This window comes from Opisthocomus hoazin, chromosome 2, assembly GCF_030867145.1.
Source record: "Opisthocomus hoazin isolate bOpiHoa1 chromosome 2, bOpiHoa1.hap1, whole genome shotgun sequence".
Lineage (NCBI taxonomy): Eukaryota > Metazoa > Chordata > Aves > Opisthocomiformes > Opisthocomidae > Opisthocomus > Opisthocomus hoazin.
The window spans coordinates 11,123,880-11,136,870 of record NC_134415.1 but is presented as its reverse complement, the minus strand read 5'-3'; the positions used below and the strand labels follow the sequence as shown (position 1 = coordinate 11,136,870).

General features: G+C 38.4%; 1 protein-coding gene across 1 annotated transcript in view; it reads right to left on the bottom strand.

Moving 5' to 3' along the window:
• Window positions 1-12,991, bottom strand: part of WDR64 (WD repeat domain 64) — a 76,766-nt gene that overhangs the window by 52,590 nt on the left and 11,185 nt on the right. Inside the window, exons 4-7 of the mRNA XM_075444226.1 lie at window positions 11,986-12,088; window positions 11,365-11,468; window positions 9,439-9,468; window positions 1,525-1,632 (exon numbers count right to left, since the gene is read on the bottom strand). Of these exons, the coding sequence (XP_075300341.1) occupies window positions 1,525-1,632; window positions 9,439-9,468; window positions 11,365-11,468; window positions 11,986-12,088 (345 nt within the window). The remainder of the gene's footprint in view (window positions 1-1,524; window positions 1,633-9,438; window positions 9,469-11,364; window positions 11,469-11,985; window positions 12,089-12,991) is intronic.

The window sequence follows — 12,991 nt, the reverse complement described above, 5'->3', positions numbered from 1 at the left end:
GTGATAGCTGTTTCCTTGTATTAGAAATGCATGGAAGATCATCATCAAGTGAAGTTGAATGCAAATTTATAAGGATTTCAGTGAGGCTTTATGTGGTAGGTAGCCTTTTCCATTTCAGTGAGGAAATATTAACTACAAGTTTAAGGGAGGATCTCACCATGCTAAGTGGGATGATATATTTGTTAAGATTGTATATGGTTTCCTGTTCAAAAATAAGATGCTGTCTACAAGAAAATGGGAGACAGACAAATTAAAGAATTATTCAAACCACAAAATGCCGCAGTAACACATAGAGAGAAATTACATCAGAGTCCTAATCATTAACAAAGCCTGGGAGTAGCAAATGTACTTATATGGGCAGGTGTTTGAATTTTCAGGAATTGAGATAGTGGGAATGAATACAGCTGCAAGCCATTGTGGCATTTTGCTAGACTGTGAAGTCCTGGGAATGGGATTTTGGGTCATCTGCATTATACAGTTTATTGGTTCTACTGCCTGACTCCATCTGCTATTTGATTAAAGCATCCTTGCCAACCGAACCTGCCTACGGTTCACATGACATAGGAATTAACTGCTTCATTGCTGTCTGTGTAGCACAGAAACATTAAAGAGACATAACACAAATACGGAACTGTCTATATATTATTCCTGGGGCCTTGAAAGAGAACTGCTGCCATTCAGCCATAGGAGAGTTTCAACTCTTAGAGATGCAATGACTGGAGGAAACCTGGAGAGTAATGACTGGAGAATACATTTTGGAGACTTCCTTCCCAGGCGTCTAATTTGATTGACAGAAAGACTTCCATTGACCTGTCTGCATTTGGGGAGAGGCCTTTTAATATAGAGAACAATTAAAAAAAAAATCCTAAGGCTTGATCTTATCCTAAAACTTTTACTTTTCTTCCTCTAATTTTTTCAGTCAACTCAGAAAAAGCCCCAGAAACAAGAGGAAAAGTCTAAGGTATGGATCAGAAATCCTTGCAAGAATCATATTTTGTAATAAGGCATTCAAGAAACTTTAATTGTTTGGACATATACACTGTCAACATCAAGAAGCTTTTGCTCTTGGAAACTCCTGAACAAAATGCAGGATATAAAGAAATATTTTCTTTAAACCAGGAAGTTACCACAAAGGAGTCTACGTTAAATTCTTTGGGAAACCTCTCCCGTGATTCTTAATAGATTCCGAGATATACATATTCATATGCACATACATTAGCTATACATATACACACGTATGCACTAGATACACATAGAAAATAAATTATTTAACGGTTTGTTGGCAACACAGTACAAAGTTTTCCTCTTTCTTCCAAATTTTTAAGACAGTCTAATAATCCCACTTAGTGTGGGAACGGTGTTCCTTCTTTAGTATAAATTCCACTGCTTCACTGAGTTCCTACAAAGACAAAAGTTAATGCCTTCACCTATTAGACAAAAGGAATGTGAATATACATTGAAAACAAACACTAATCTTTTTCAGGCTGCCTATTTATTTAACATTTGCCTGATGCAACATACTACCTGACTCCCTTTTGATTTATAGTCCCAGACGATGACTGTCCTTTCAGTTACAGCCACGACACATTCCAGCTGAGGTAGGAAATCACATCCAGTGATCCAAGCAGAATCCTGGTGGAAATAAAAGGGTAGCTAAAGAAGAGCTTATGAAAATAAGTAAATGATATTAAATAATTTTAATAGGTAGGTCAAGTATTTACAAAGATTTACAGTGCATCTGCCCATATTAAGCCATCTTTCAAGTATACTTGCAACTATATTGGTCTTAATGTAAAATAATTTCTCTTGCAAAGTGTTATGATCAGGGTCTCAAATTCACTACTACACTGGCCAGAATTTGGGGTGGTTTTTTCCTGAAACATTAATAGCTATTTGATTTTTTTCCCCAAAAATGTAGTGGACCTTCTTAAATGAGAGCAGGATTGAAATGGAATGTGCTCCACTTCATTTCCATTTTGGTAAGTTTTCAAAATCTTATTTCAGCAATATTCTTTCACAGTTTATTATATAGGCTTTTATATTTATCTTACTTCTGTGTTGAGTTTACATATTGAAATACAGGGCATTTTCTGTCATGTCTGCAATGGCACAATTATCTGTTACTTTAAAATAATTTAGAGCATCTATAAAATAACACTGACTGAAACATCTTTCTTTTCTAGATTAAAGTGACAAAGAAACATTTGATGCAGACTTAAACAACAACACTTTTTTGGCAGTTCTTGAAGTACGCTATACCTACATATACCTCTAAAAACCAGTTCCAGTGGAAGTACTTAAGCAGCTAAAACAGGGACGTATGTTGCTAAAGATACAGTTTACAATCACAAAGAGAGTTAAGAAGCAAGAAGCATAAGACTAAACCCGCGGTGAACTCAAGGCAGCTGCTGATGCTTCTACTTTTATTTCCATTGTTGTACACAACATTGATGTTGCTGTTAGTGTAAAGGGTCCAAAATCCTGACAGAGTGATGTCAACACTGTTGCAGGAGAAAGCTGGTTTCCTTCCTAATGGCCTGTGGGCAAGTGGTAATACCTTTACAAGGATTTCTTGTGCTGCTTTCTACAATAAACTTATGGAAAATGTTAGCCCTGCAGGGTCCTTATGGTTTGCCTGGTCATTCTTACAGAAGACTTTATTATCTGTGGCTTTTTCGAGTCCTTACAATAATGTCAGATAACAATGACCAACTGGTATGAAAAAGCTGCTTTTACATTTGTAATTAAGCTACTGTTTTGTAGTGCCGGTTTGTGATGATGCAGTCAAAGTAACAGAGCTGCATTTTGCAAAGGTTTTGCAGGCTATCATATGTAGTGAGTTGGTATAGAGGCAAAAGGAAGTTCAAAAGCAAGAGGTAAGGAGAATCTTTGCACTTGACTACTTACAAAGAGAGTCTAAGATATAGATGTCACAGAATCACAGAATCACAGAATCACAGAATAGTAGGGGTTGGAAGGGACCTCTGTGGGTCATCTAGTCCAACCCTCCTGCCAAAGCAGGGTCACCTACAGTAGGCTGCACAGGACCTTGTCCAGGCGGGTCTTGAATATCTCCAGAGAAGGAGACTCCACAACCTCCCTGGGCAGCCTGTTCCAGGGCTCCGTCACCCTCAGAGGGAAGAAGTTCTTCCTCATGTTCAGACGGAACTTCCTGTGCCTCAGTTTGTGCCCATTGCCCCTTGTCCTGTCGCTGGGCACCACTGAAAAGAGCTTGGCCCCATCCTCCTGACACCCACCCTTCAGATATTGTGTCCCTCTGTTTTCTTTTTTGTGTTGTAGTTGAATTGTAGGCAATAAAACTGGCTTTGATGAAAAGACTTAAAACATTGATACCAAAAACTCTACTTCATATACTTGTCTAGAAATACAGCCAAGTATCTCAGATATTACTTTGAAAGACTTAAACGAAACAAATCACATTACACGACAGTGATCTGAGAAGGCATGACTGGTCCTTATTTACAGATCAAATGTGTCCCTCCTATGAAAGTTCTGTCTCCCATATATTCTGTCCTGGTAACTGAATCCTTCGAAGTCAGTCAGTATAGGCCTCGAGAGGGGACTTAGCCCAGCTGAACACCAAGATTTCTCACCTAGTTGGGAGAAACAACTCAGTAATCCCGTGAGGATAATCTTGGAAAACAGAAGAAAGTAAGTCAGATGTCTGATAACAGCTAAGGAAGAATGAGCGCGAAAGGCTAGAGATTAGCTTGGCAGCTCAAGGTAAATGTCTTCATCATACTTTAACATCTTTTAGGCATATTAGCTTAAGGCTGCTATTCTGTTTTCCCATACTGATGATCAAATTAAAATACTTTCAGAACATAGGACAGAGTGAAAATGGCTGTTGTCGTTCAGGCTGGCAGGGGATATTTTTCTCTTGGGGCACAATTTACTAATTCTAACAGAGGAATTTAGCAAAGTATTAGAACAATGATGTTCGTGTGTCCAGCAGTGAGCTACAGTTTCCAGACAAGTTTCTTTAAATGTCTCAAAAAGTGAATGTTTGCCTTTAACCTCTCTGTCTCAAAGGCTACTATCAAAGTCTACTCTGAAGTTTTCTTCTAAAGGAGCTATAGGTCACCTTTTTGACATTCTGTGAAGTCTTGCCTTTTTCTTCTTATCCCATGTCTACCTGCAGGTAAAACTGCACTGAGTATTTACCGGGTGCTGGCACCAGAAAAAGAGACTTTTAAGTTCTTCTTTCAGCTGAGGTCAGAGCCCTTTCCTCAGGACAGAATAACAGAAAAGAGAAAGCTAGATCCTTTCTCACTGATGATAGAAACATATGCCAGGGACCCTTTGCCCCTTTGAAAATCTGATATAGCCACTGGAGTAAATCAATTTATCTTAGATATTCATATGCACAGATAAATGAGATTCAACCTTTCCCATGCAGGAAACATGAGAAACACTTAACTTTCCACAACTAAGAAACTAAATTTTACAAAATTTAGTTACTTTCTTAATTACATTGAAGTCTAAGTTAGTCCACATACTTACACTCTACAGGGCCTTAATAGTCTCTGCTTCCCACCAATCCACAGAATAACTTTGGTTCCAGTTTATTAGGCAATTCTGCATATCATTTTCTCTCTCACTGTTCTCTCCATGTAGCTAATGATGCTGAGCCATCAAACAGGGTATGAACATGGGCTTCAGCTTCCCTCTCTTGTCACAGTACCTGTGACTAGAAAGTCAGACTGTCAAACAAGAACTGGGCAGCAGTTAGTCCCTAAGCAAATGAAACAAGGGACATGCACCCATGCATTGCTATGTAAAGGTACCTTAATGCTTAGCATGTTCTCAGGGAAAATCCTTCTCTCATAGGTTTGAGGACTATTACTCCCCTAAAGAATTAGCAGTGAAAGGGAAACAGATGTTGGAATAACATGTGCCTTCTGCTCTGACTGTTTTGGTCCAAATAGGAACAGCTCTATGCTCTAATTCCTCAACAGAAAGGTCTGCTTGCAGTTAAGTAAACATTTAATAACCAGTCAAGTAAAATTGAGCTTGATCTTCCTTTTACAGTGAAGCATCCTAGCCATCGTATTGTAGCATCCACTGGCTTTGAGACATGATTATCATTAGATACTGTTTCACTAAAAAAGAGAGAAAAACAATTGAAGTTTCCTGGAACAGGTAGTAATAGAAGTGTTTTCATGTATGTAACTGAAAGATTCTCATCTTAAGACAAATTGCACTAAATTTGTCTTTAATAATTCCAGTGGAGTTACTTAAATTACACCAGACATCAGTGGATATAAAGGGCTGTAGACACCACTATGATAACTGAGTTTGGCTTCCTGCATAGCATGGTCCAGAGAATGTCCACTGAGAAGCTCAGAGCCTAACAGAGACAGAGAGATTGTTCAAGTTAGCTAGCACTGCCTTTTAGGCCAGTTCTTGTTCAAGGACCTCAGACTGGGGAATAAACAGGCTGTGTAAACAGCAGAGCATGGTGCTCTATTGTTAAGATCCAGAATGAAAGTTCTTGACCAAAACAGGCTCCTAGTGTGGCTTGAGACTATTCAGAAACTAATAGTACGAAAATCCTCAAGAAAGTAGCACACATTAATAGATTAATATGATACACTGAAAAGTGGCAGATAGAAGTCTGCCAAAGACTATAAGCAAAAAGTTCCAGCTTTAGCGCAAAGGCTATAAGAATTTCTTTTGTTAGCACTGCAGTACTTGACAGACAAACCAGGGAGCTGCACCAGGTCAACCTTTTCATTATTTCCTTGTTCCACCCTGTCACTCAAGGGCTCTATCTTCACTCCCTCATCTCCAATACAGTTTCTGTTTCAGCTTGTCCAGCTCATCCACTGGGTCTGTTTACGCCTTTCTATGGTATATTTAAAAGTAATTTCCTTTCCATTCTTCAAGAGAAGTGACTTGTTCACTACCCGTATTCCCATCATCATTCAATGATGATTCTATGCTGAGTACTATTTTTGGGACCTGTCAGCTGGGCAATTCTTAATCCATTTAAGATGCACTCTAGTGTTTTTTTCAGTGGTCATATTTTAAAACAGAAAGTCATATGGTACTAAGTTAAACACCATATAGAGTTTTGAGTGTATTATATTTATGCCTTTATTGTTTTCACTCAGTCACATAATCTCATCCAGAAATGAAATCAGGTTTTCTTGAAGTGACCTGTTCTCCATAGTATCCCTGGAACAAAATAGTAAATGATCTGTACTCATAGTTCATGTTCCGTTTATACCATCATGATGCTGGGAAAGTTCTGATGGCTGCAATCCACTGGATTTTATTCACAGAACTACTGTGTTTCACAGCCTTTCTGGCTCAGCATCCTCAGGGCCAAGACCTCTGTTACTCTGGTTGAGTAGGTCTCTGGTCTGAAACACTTTAAGAATGAGAACACCAAAAGGTAGAGGATAGAGGAACATAAGGATTATTCTGCAATTTGTTAGCCATCCTCTACACTCATCATTGTTTATCAATGGACAGTAGGTTTGGAGTCTGATGACTTATCTCTGAATTCAGCACCTTACTTCTTTTGCACAGAAATGCCTACAAATATATAGCTTGATCGATTAGCTAGTGCCACTACTGATGATGATGTTAAAACAGATGAAAATGGCATAATAATTGCAGTGAGAAAAGAATGGACTGTTATTTCTGCAGATCTGAAAACAAGAAATGTAACCCCTGCAAGACAAAGGCAGCTTTCTCTCTTTAGCTATCCAGAAATTAATCATGAGGTATTATTCATAGTTGTACATTATAACCATTTGGTGATGAGGTCTTCAACTAGTATAGTTCACCAGATCTCTAATAAGCAAATGGTGGGTGATGATTTACACTCAGGTAAGATACTGGCCTTTGATTTTTAAGAAGTGTTTAGATAAAAGCTATTTAAATACAAAGTTCCAGTTTTAATAAGCATACTTTAAAACAAAAAACCCCGAACCCAATTCTAGAGATATATCTCTCAAAGAATTCCCAAGTTAATAGCAACATAGATTTCAGCTGCCTGGAAAGTGCAAAAATATTCTCTCAAAACAACCCAGAACTTTATTTCATTGCGATTTGGGATAAGGATATAGAATTGCCATTTTAAGAACAATTTAGCTTAAAATACTGTGCTCTGAAAACATGAAAATCTTTTAACAACCATCAAAAAGTTCAACCTCAAGCCCATTTTAATCCTATTATCAGTGCAGTATTTAGAGGAAGGATGAAACGAAAGTAAATTAGTTAAGCACAGCATTGTTCAGGTCAAACACTTCAGTAAGAATATTAAATAAGATTGCCTATTCCCCAAGACAAGGCAAAGCAGGAAGCGGTTGTTTTTAACTAGACCACCCCAAAATTTCACAATTATGATACCTAAAGAGTGAATATAACAACAACAACAAAAAAGGAACATGACATCACCAAATACCATTAAATCTTTCAGACGCAGAGCCAGAGGGATTTCATAAGGTTGTGGGCATGGGTTTCTCTTTTCTCTTCACTGTCTACTCCCCAGCCAATAAATATCTCTGGGAAGCCAAAGATTTTCCCCTGAAAGACTTTACACCCTGTGGTAGAGACTGCTGTGTTCAGCAGTAATGATCCCATCTGATGGATTGACCCCAGCAGCAATGATCCTCCATTCCAATTGGGAAGAGTCCAAACTATTTCTAACCTACTACTTTCTTTTCCTAGCGAAGGCTGAAAAAGTGAAAACATCTCAGCTGGGAGATGATGGGAGAGTGGCAAATGACAACAGAGGCAGCAGATCAGTCTAGGCCACAAAGATCTGGTGCAGAGCTGAACACAAGTGGGTACTCACTGATAGCAAACAGTGTTATCTGTGGATACTAAAGCTATAAGTTTTGGCATTGTATCTGTTTGGAATCACAATCCTAACAATTATGGTGTTACAGCACAATACCAAAGATACTTTTATGTTAAATATATCCTCCTTTCACATTTTTTATGGCAGAGATGTTATTCAGTGGTGCCTAATTCTGCCATGGCTGCCAGGTATAGTCCTACTCCCACAGCAAAAAGACCTCCACGTCCACTGAGGAATCATTCTAAGATTAGTGCTTTGTGATCAGAGAGGAGGAAGACCCTACGGCGGCACACTGCCCAGTGGGCAGCAACAACCCCATGCATCAGTACAGGCTTGGGTTCGACCTGCTGGAGAGCAGCTCTGTGGAGAGGGACCTGGGTGTCCTGGTGGACAACAGGTTGACCATGAGCCAGCAGTGTGCCCTGGCTGCCAAGAAGGCCAATGAAATCCTGGGATGCATTAGGAGGAGTGTGACCAGTAGGTCGAGGGAGGTTCTCCTTCCCCTCTACAATGCCCTAGTGAGGCCCCATCTGGAGTACTGTGTCCAGTCTGGGCTCCTCACTTCAAGAAAGATGAGGAGCTGCTGGAGAGTGTCCAGCAGAGGGCTACAAGGATGATGAGGGGACTGGAGCATCTCTCCTACGAGGAGAGGCTGAGGGAGCTAGGCTTGTTCAGCCTGAAGAAGAGAAGGCTGAGAGGGGACCTAATATAAATATCTCAAGGGTGGGTGTCAGGAGGATGGGGCCAGACTCTTTTCAGTGGTGCCCAGTGACAGCACAAGGGGCAATGGGCACAAACTGAAGCAGAGGAAGTTCTGTCTGAACATGAGGAAGAACTTGACTTTGAGGGTGACGGAGCACTGGACCAGGCTGCCCAGGGAGGTTGTGGAGTCTCCTTCTCTGGAGATATACAGGACCTGCCTGAACAAGGTCCTGTGCAGCCTGCTGTAGGTGACCCTGCTTCGGCAGGGGGGTTGGACTAGATGACCCATAGAGGTTCCTTCCAACCCCTACCATTCTGTGATTCTGTGAAAACGCACTGCCCCCTGACACACTATACCTACACGGACTTTTAGGGCAAGGGGTCATGTCACTTTGTTAAGACTGATGACAGTTCTCTTGTCTGCAAGTCACCCAAAGGAAACTCATTACCCTGGGCGTATCACTGCAGACTTAAAGTAAAAATGAGCTTTTGAGGTATATACTGTGTGGCCAACCTATCTACTTAGCAAGATGTAGAACTGTTTTTCACTAATGAACTTATAATTTTTCTTATTTAAAATTTAAAGTGACAGTTGTAGTGTTGGAAATTAGAAGAAAAAAATTCTGGAAAGGTAATGTGTAAAGGAAAATTTGGTATAAAATGGAGCATTTATCTGAGGTTTTTTTTTAGCAGAGGAAAGAAACGAAGTTACCCAATTGTTTCCATAACTGAAAGGAATAAATTGTATCTGTTTGACTTATGGCACTCTACGCCAAATTATGCATAAGTCTCAAGGTCGGAAGTAGCATTAGAATAATGCTCAGTTTCTAATTATTTCACTGTAGTACCTACTGATTTTTAATTCAAATGATTTAACAGAAGGAGGAAAATTTACTTACTTTAACACTGGTGGTTGCCAGAATTCTCATCTGAAAAAAAAAAAATGTTGTCACAATAACAAGTTAGCAACTAAATTAAAAGTCTGAATACAGTCAGCTTTCCTGCATTTCAGGCAGAACAGCACAATAATGGCCAACAGGAAGAGTTTGTGGTTATGATCTTCTGAGAAAGATGTGGCACAGTTAAATTCTGTATTCTGTTAGATTAACTAATTATATCCGAACAAATACTACTCCTTCAAGTACATGGAGCGCACTGACTTCTGTGGGATATATGTGCCTCCAAGAACACCATATTTTTAATAATAAATTTAGAAAATGCAGCCATTATACAAAAATAAGCCTCTCTATTTGTCAATGCACCTCTCATGAACTCATATTTTGGCCTCTCCACCCAGAGGACAAATCCCACCAAGCAACATCTTCAGCGCAAGCATCTTCATATTCCCTTACCATTATGCTGCAAAAACAAAGTAGACAAAACTGCTCACTAGCTGAGATTTTAACACCAGGTCTCTTAAAAACCTTAGTCTCTGAGAGAAGCAGAATGATACAAAAGGTACCAACTCTATATTTGCCTTTGTGATGTGAAGTGATATTCTAGCAACAGGACTCAAATGACTGCAACGCTAAAGAACTAGAGTTTTCTCTTCCTTGCATCAAAGATAGAGCATTTCTAAGGAAGTCAAAATTCATTTCCTTAGATCAACTGAGATCAGAGATCTCATGAGTAAACAACTGCTGTCATAATGTCTTAGTCATTTTCAGAATGTACAGTTTTATAAATGATATTTGAGGTCTCTAATTCACTGCATTAAGCAGCTGGGTGTAAAATCATTTACGCTGCAGTCACTGATGTCAGAGTGACATCAGTTCACTCTATCAGGAGGCAGCAATTCAGCCTGAAAACAGCATGGGGATGTGGGGAGTCGGGAGGAGAGCTATTTTTAATGTTGTACTTTGTGAAATTATTTTTCTAGGTACGTAAGAGGGATAATGCTCTGGAGGACAGATAACTAGGCTTTCAAATAAATTATTTCAGTATTTACCAAAACTACAGTATTCCTTTGCTGTTTAATCATCTGCAGGAGTCCTTTCTTGCTTTACACGCTCCTGTCATAAGCATTATGCAGTAATTAGCTGAAACCCCTAAAAAGCATTAGTGCTGCTTTAAAGCTTTACTGCATTGTCTGAAACAATTTTTAATAAACTGGTCGTATTAAAATAGTACAAATGTAAAGTTCCAGTGAGCATAGGTGTGTGATGTACCTCATCTAATCTAGAAGTGCACACCTCTAAATAGTGATGTAATCATCTGGGAGACTCATTTACAAATTCTACTCTAACAGCATCTTGAGCCTGAAGTTCTGCTGAAAACGGTACAGATCTCCTTACAGTCTGCTGATGAGGGGAGTTAACTGGGAAGCAGTGGCATGCAGACTATCAGAAAATTCAAGACTTTCAAACTTCTAGATGTTTCTGTACTGAATAACTCTTCTTTGCAAACAACTGATAAATGTCTCTGTCCATTCTAGATATTCTCAGTAGCTATAGAAAACAGATAATTATCTGGTTTCCACTGTATATGCAAAAGTTAACTCGAACAGCATATTTTGTATTAAGGGAAACTTCTTCTAAAAAGAAATGCAGATTCTTTTCTGTTAAAGTAACTTCTGTCAAGGAAGTACTTTATTAGCCATCGTTACTTTCTACCAACTTCTGTGGACTGTTCAGTAGGTTTATAATGGAAAATAGCAATCTATATTTCCTACTGTACTTAGAAATACAGAAAAAGTTAACTTTAATTAAAAAAAAGGTATCTAGCTCTTTTTTATAGGTAAGTTTGCATGCTAGATCACAGTTCAGTTTGTTCCCATATATACTGCCTAATGGAATAACAACAAAGTTTGTTTGAGTTAGAATTACCTGGTTGTTAAAAATAGTTAGCACTCCTTTCTGAGAGGATGTTATTATGAAATCCAGATGGGGTACCTTCACTATACCCTTAATCACATCTTGTCTCTTGATAACTGTCAATGACAAAATATTACTCTTCATCTTACAGACACAGAAAATCTAAACAAATAGAACCATAATATAAATAACATTTTCTCTTCGTGAAATGCATATTTGTACCAAGTCCAAGGCAGTAATGCATTATAGCATAGAATATCCTATACGTGATTTAAATAATCATATTGCATTTTTAGGTAATGTATTAATGCAGTCTGGATGTGCTAGTTCTTTCTACATTATTTTAAAAATACAGAAAGGCAAAGAATAACTGTATAAATAAATAGCACGAGTCAGACAAATTCATGATTTTGAAATAATTTAGGAAAATGGAGAACTGGGCAAGGCATCAGTGGAGTGTTCAGACCCAATGAGTTTAGTAAAAATTCATATATTCTGGAACACATAGGAAGAAGAAGAAGGATGAATAATAAGCAAAGACAGACATGAGATCTTATTACTGTACTTTCATTAAAGTGTGCAACACATAGCATTAAAAAAAGTTAGTTTGGGATACAAGATGAAGTATGTCACCTGCATGAGTAATCTGCTGTTTTTCAGATACAAGGAAAACCATGTCTTCTCCTTTCATCTGGGAAGACATGGCATCATTTTCTCCTATGAAACAGCCAAAAATCTAAACAAAACAAAATGGAACAAAACAAGCAATTTATAACAAATCTACTTCTCCAATATATGTTTATATGTATAAAGTGTAGTACTTCTCTGACATTATTATAATTTAATATTCTTTGAATAAGTTTCCTAGTGTTATTTGCCTTAGCCATTAGCTGTCAATATGACTTTAGATTGCTCAGATCTGCTTACATAGGCACAATCTTTCTTCAATGTTTGGAATGAAGCCAGCATACAAAAGGCTTCTAGGAACAAAAACCATCTCATTGATAAAGCTGTTAGTACAGCTTTGCCTTGTAATGATTGTTTGTAAATATTCATCTTCAGTATCCTTTTTGGAGTATTACCTACTTCTGCTTCCTCAGCTAGACCTCAGCTAGAAGAAAAAACAGTAAAAGGCAGACAAAACAGATTTCTCTATTTTTATAAACTGAGAGGTTCAAAGTAGTGTAGTGTTTAGCCTACACAGAAGAGCTTTTCCTTAAAGCTACATAGATTCGCATTTTCCTGAAAAAAAATTAATATAAAGTCCATTTTATAAACTCTTTTTCAGCCTTCTCCCTAAGCCTGGCAGTGTTCCATTTGTACTGATCATTTTGGAGATCCCCAGACAGGATATTCAGGTAAGTTTCTCATTTCTGTTCCAGGTTGTGACAATACTTAGCTGAAATGCTCTCCAAACCTCAAGCTCTGCACCTGAGAGTAGGTTGGTTGCTTCCTCAGGATATTAGTTCAGCCCCACTCAGCTGTACAGACATTTTTTAATCTCCTATCTCATATTATGGACATTATAGATACTCACTTTCTTTCGTGAGTTCTAAAAGCAATGTCCCTTTGGATGCAAGACAAAACTTTGCACTCTTTTCTACTTCAACATTTTTCACGGCATACAACAGAACTCCCA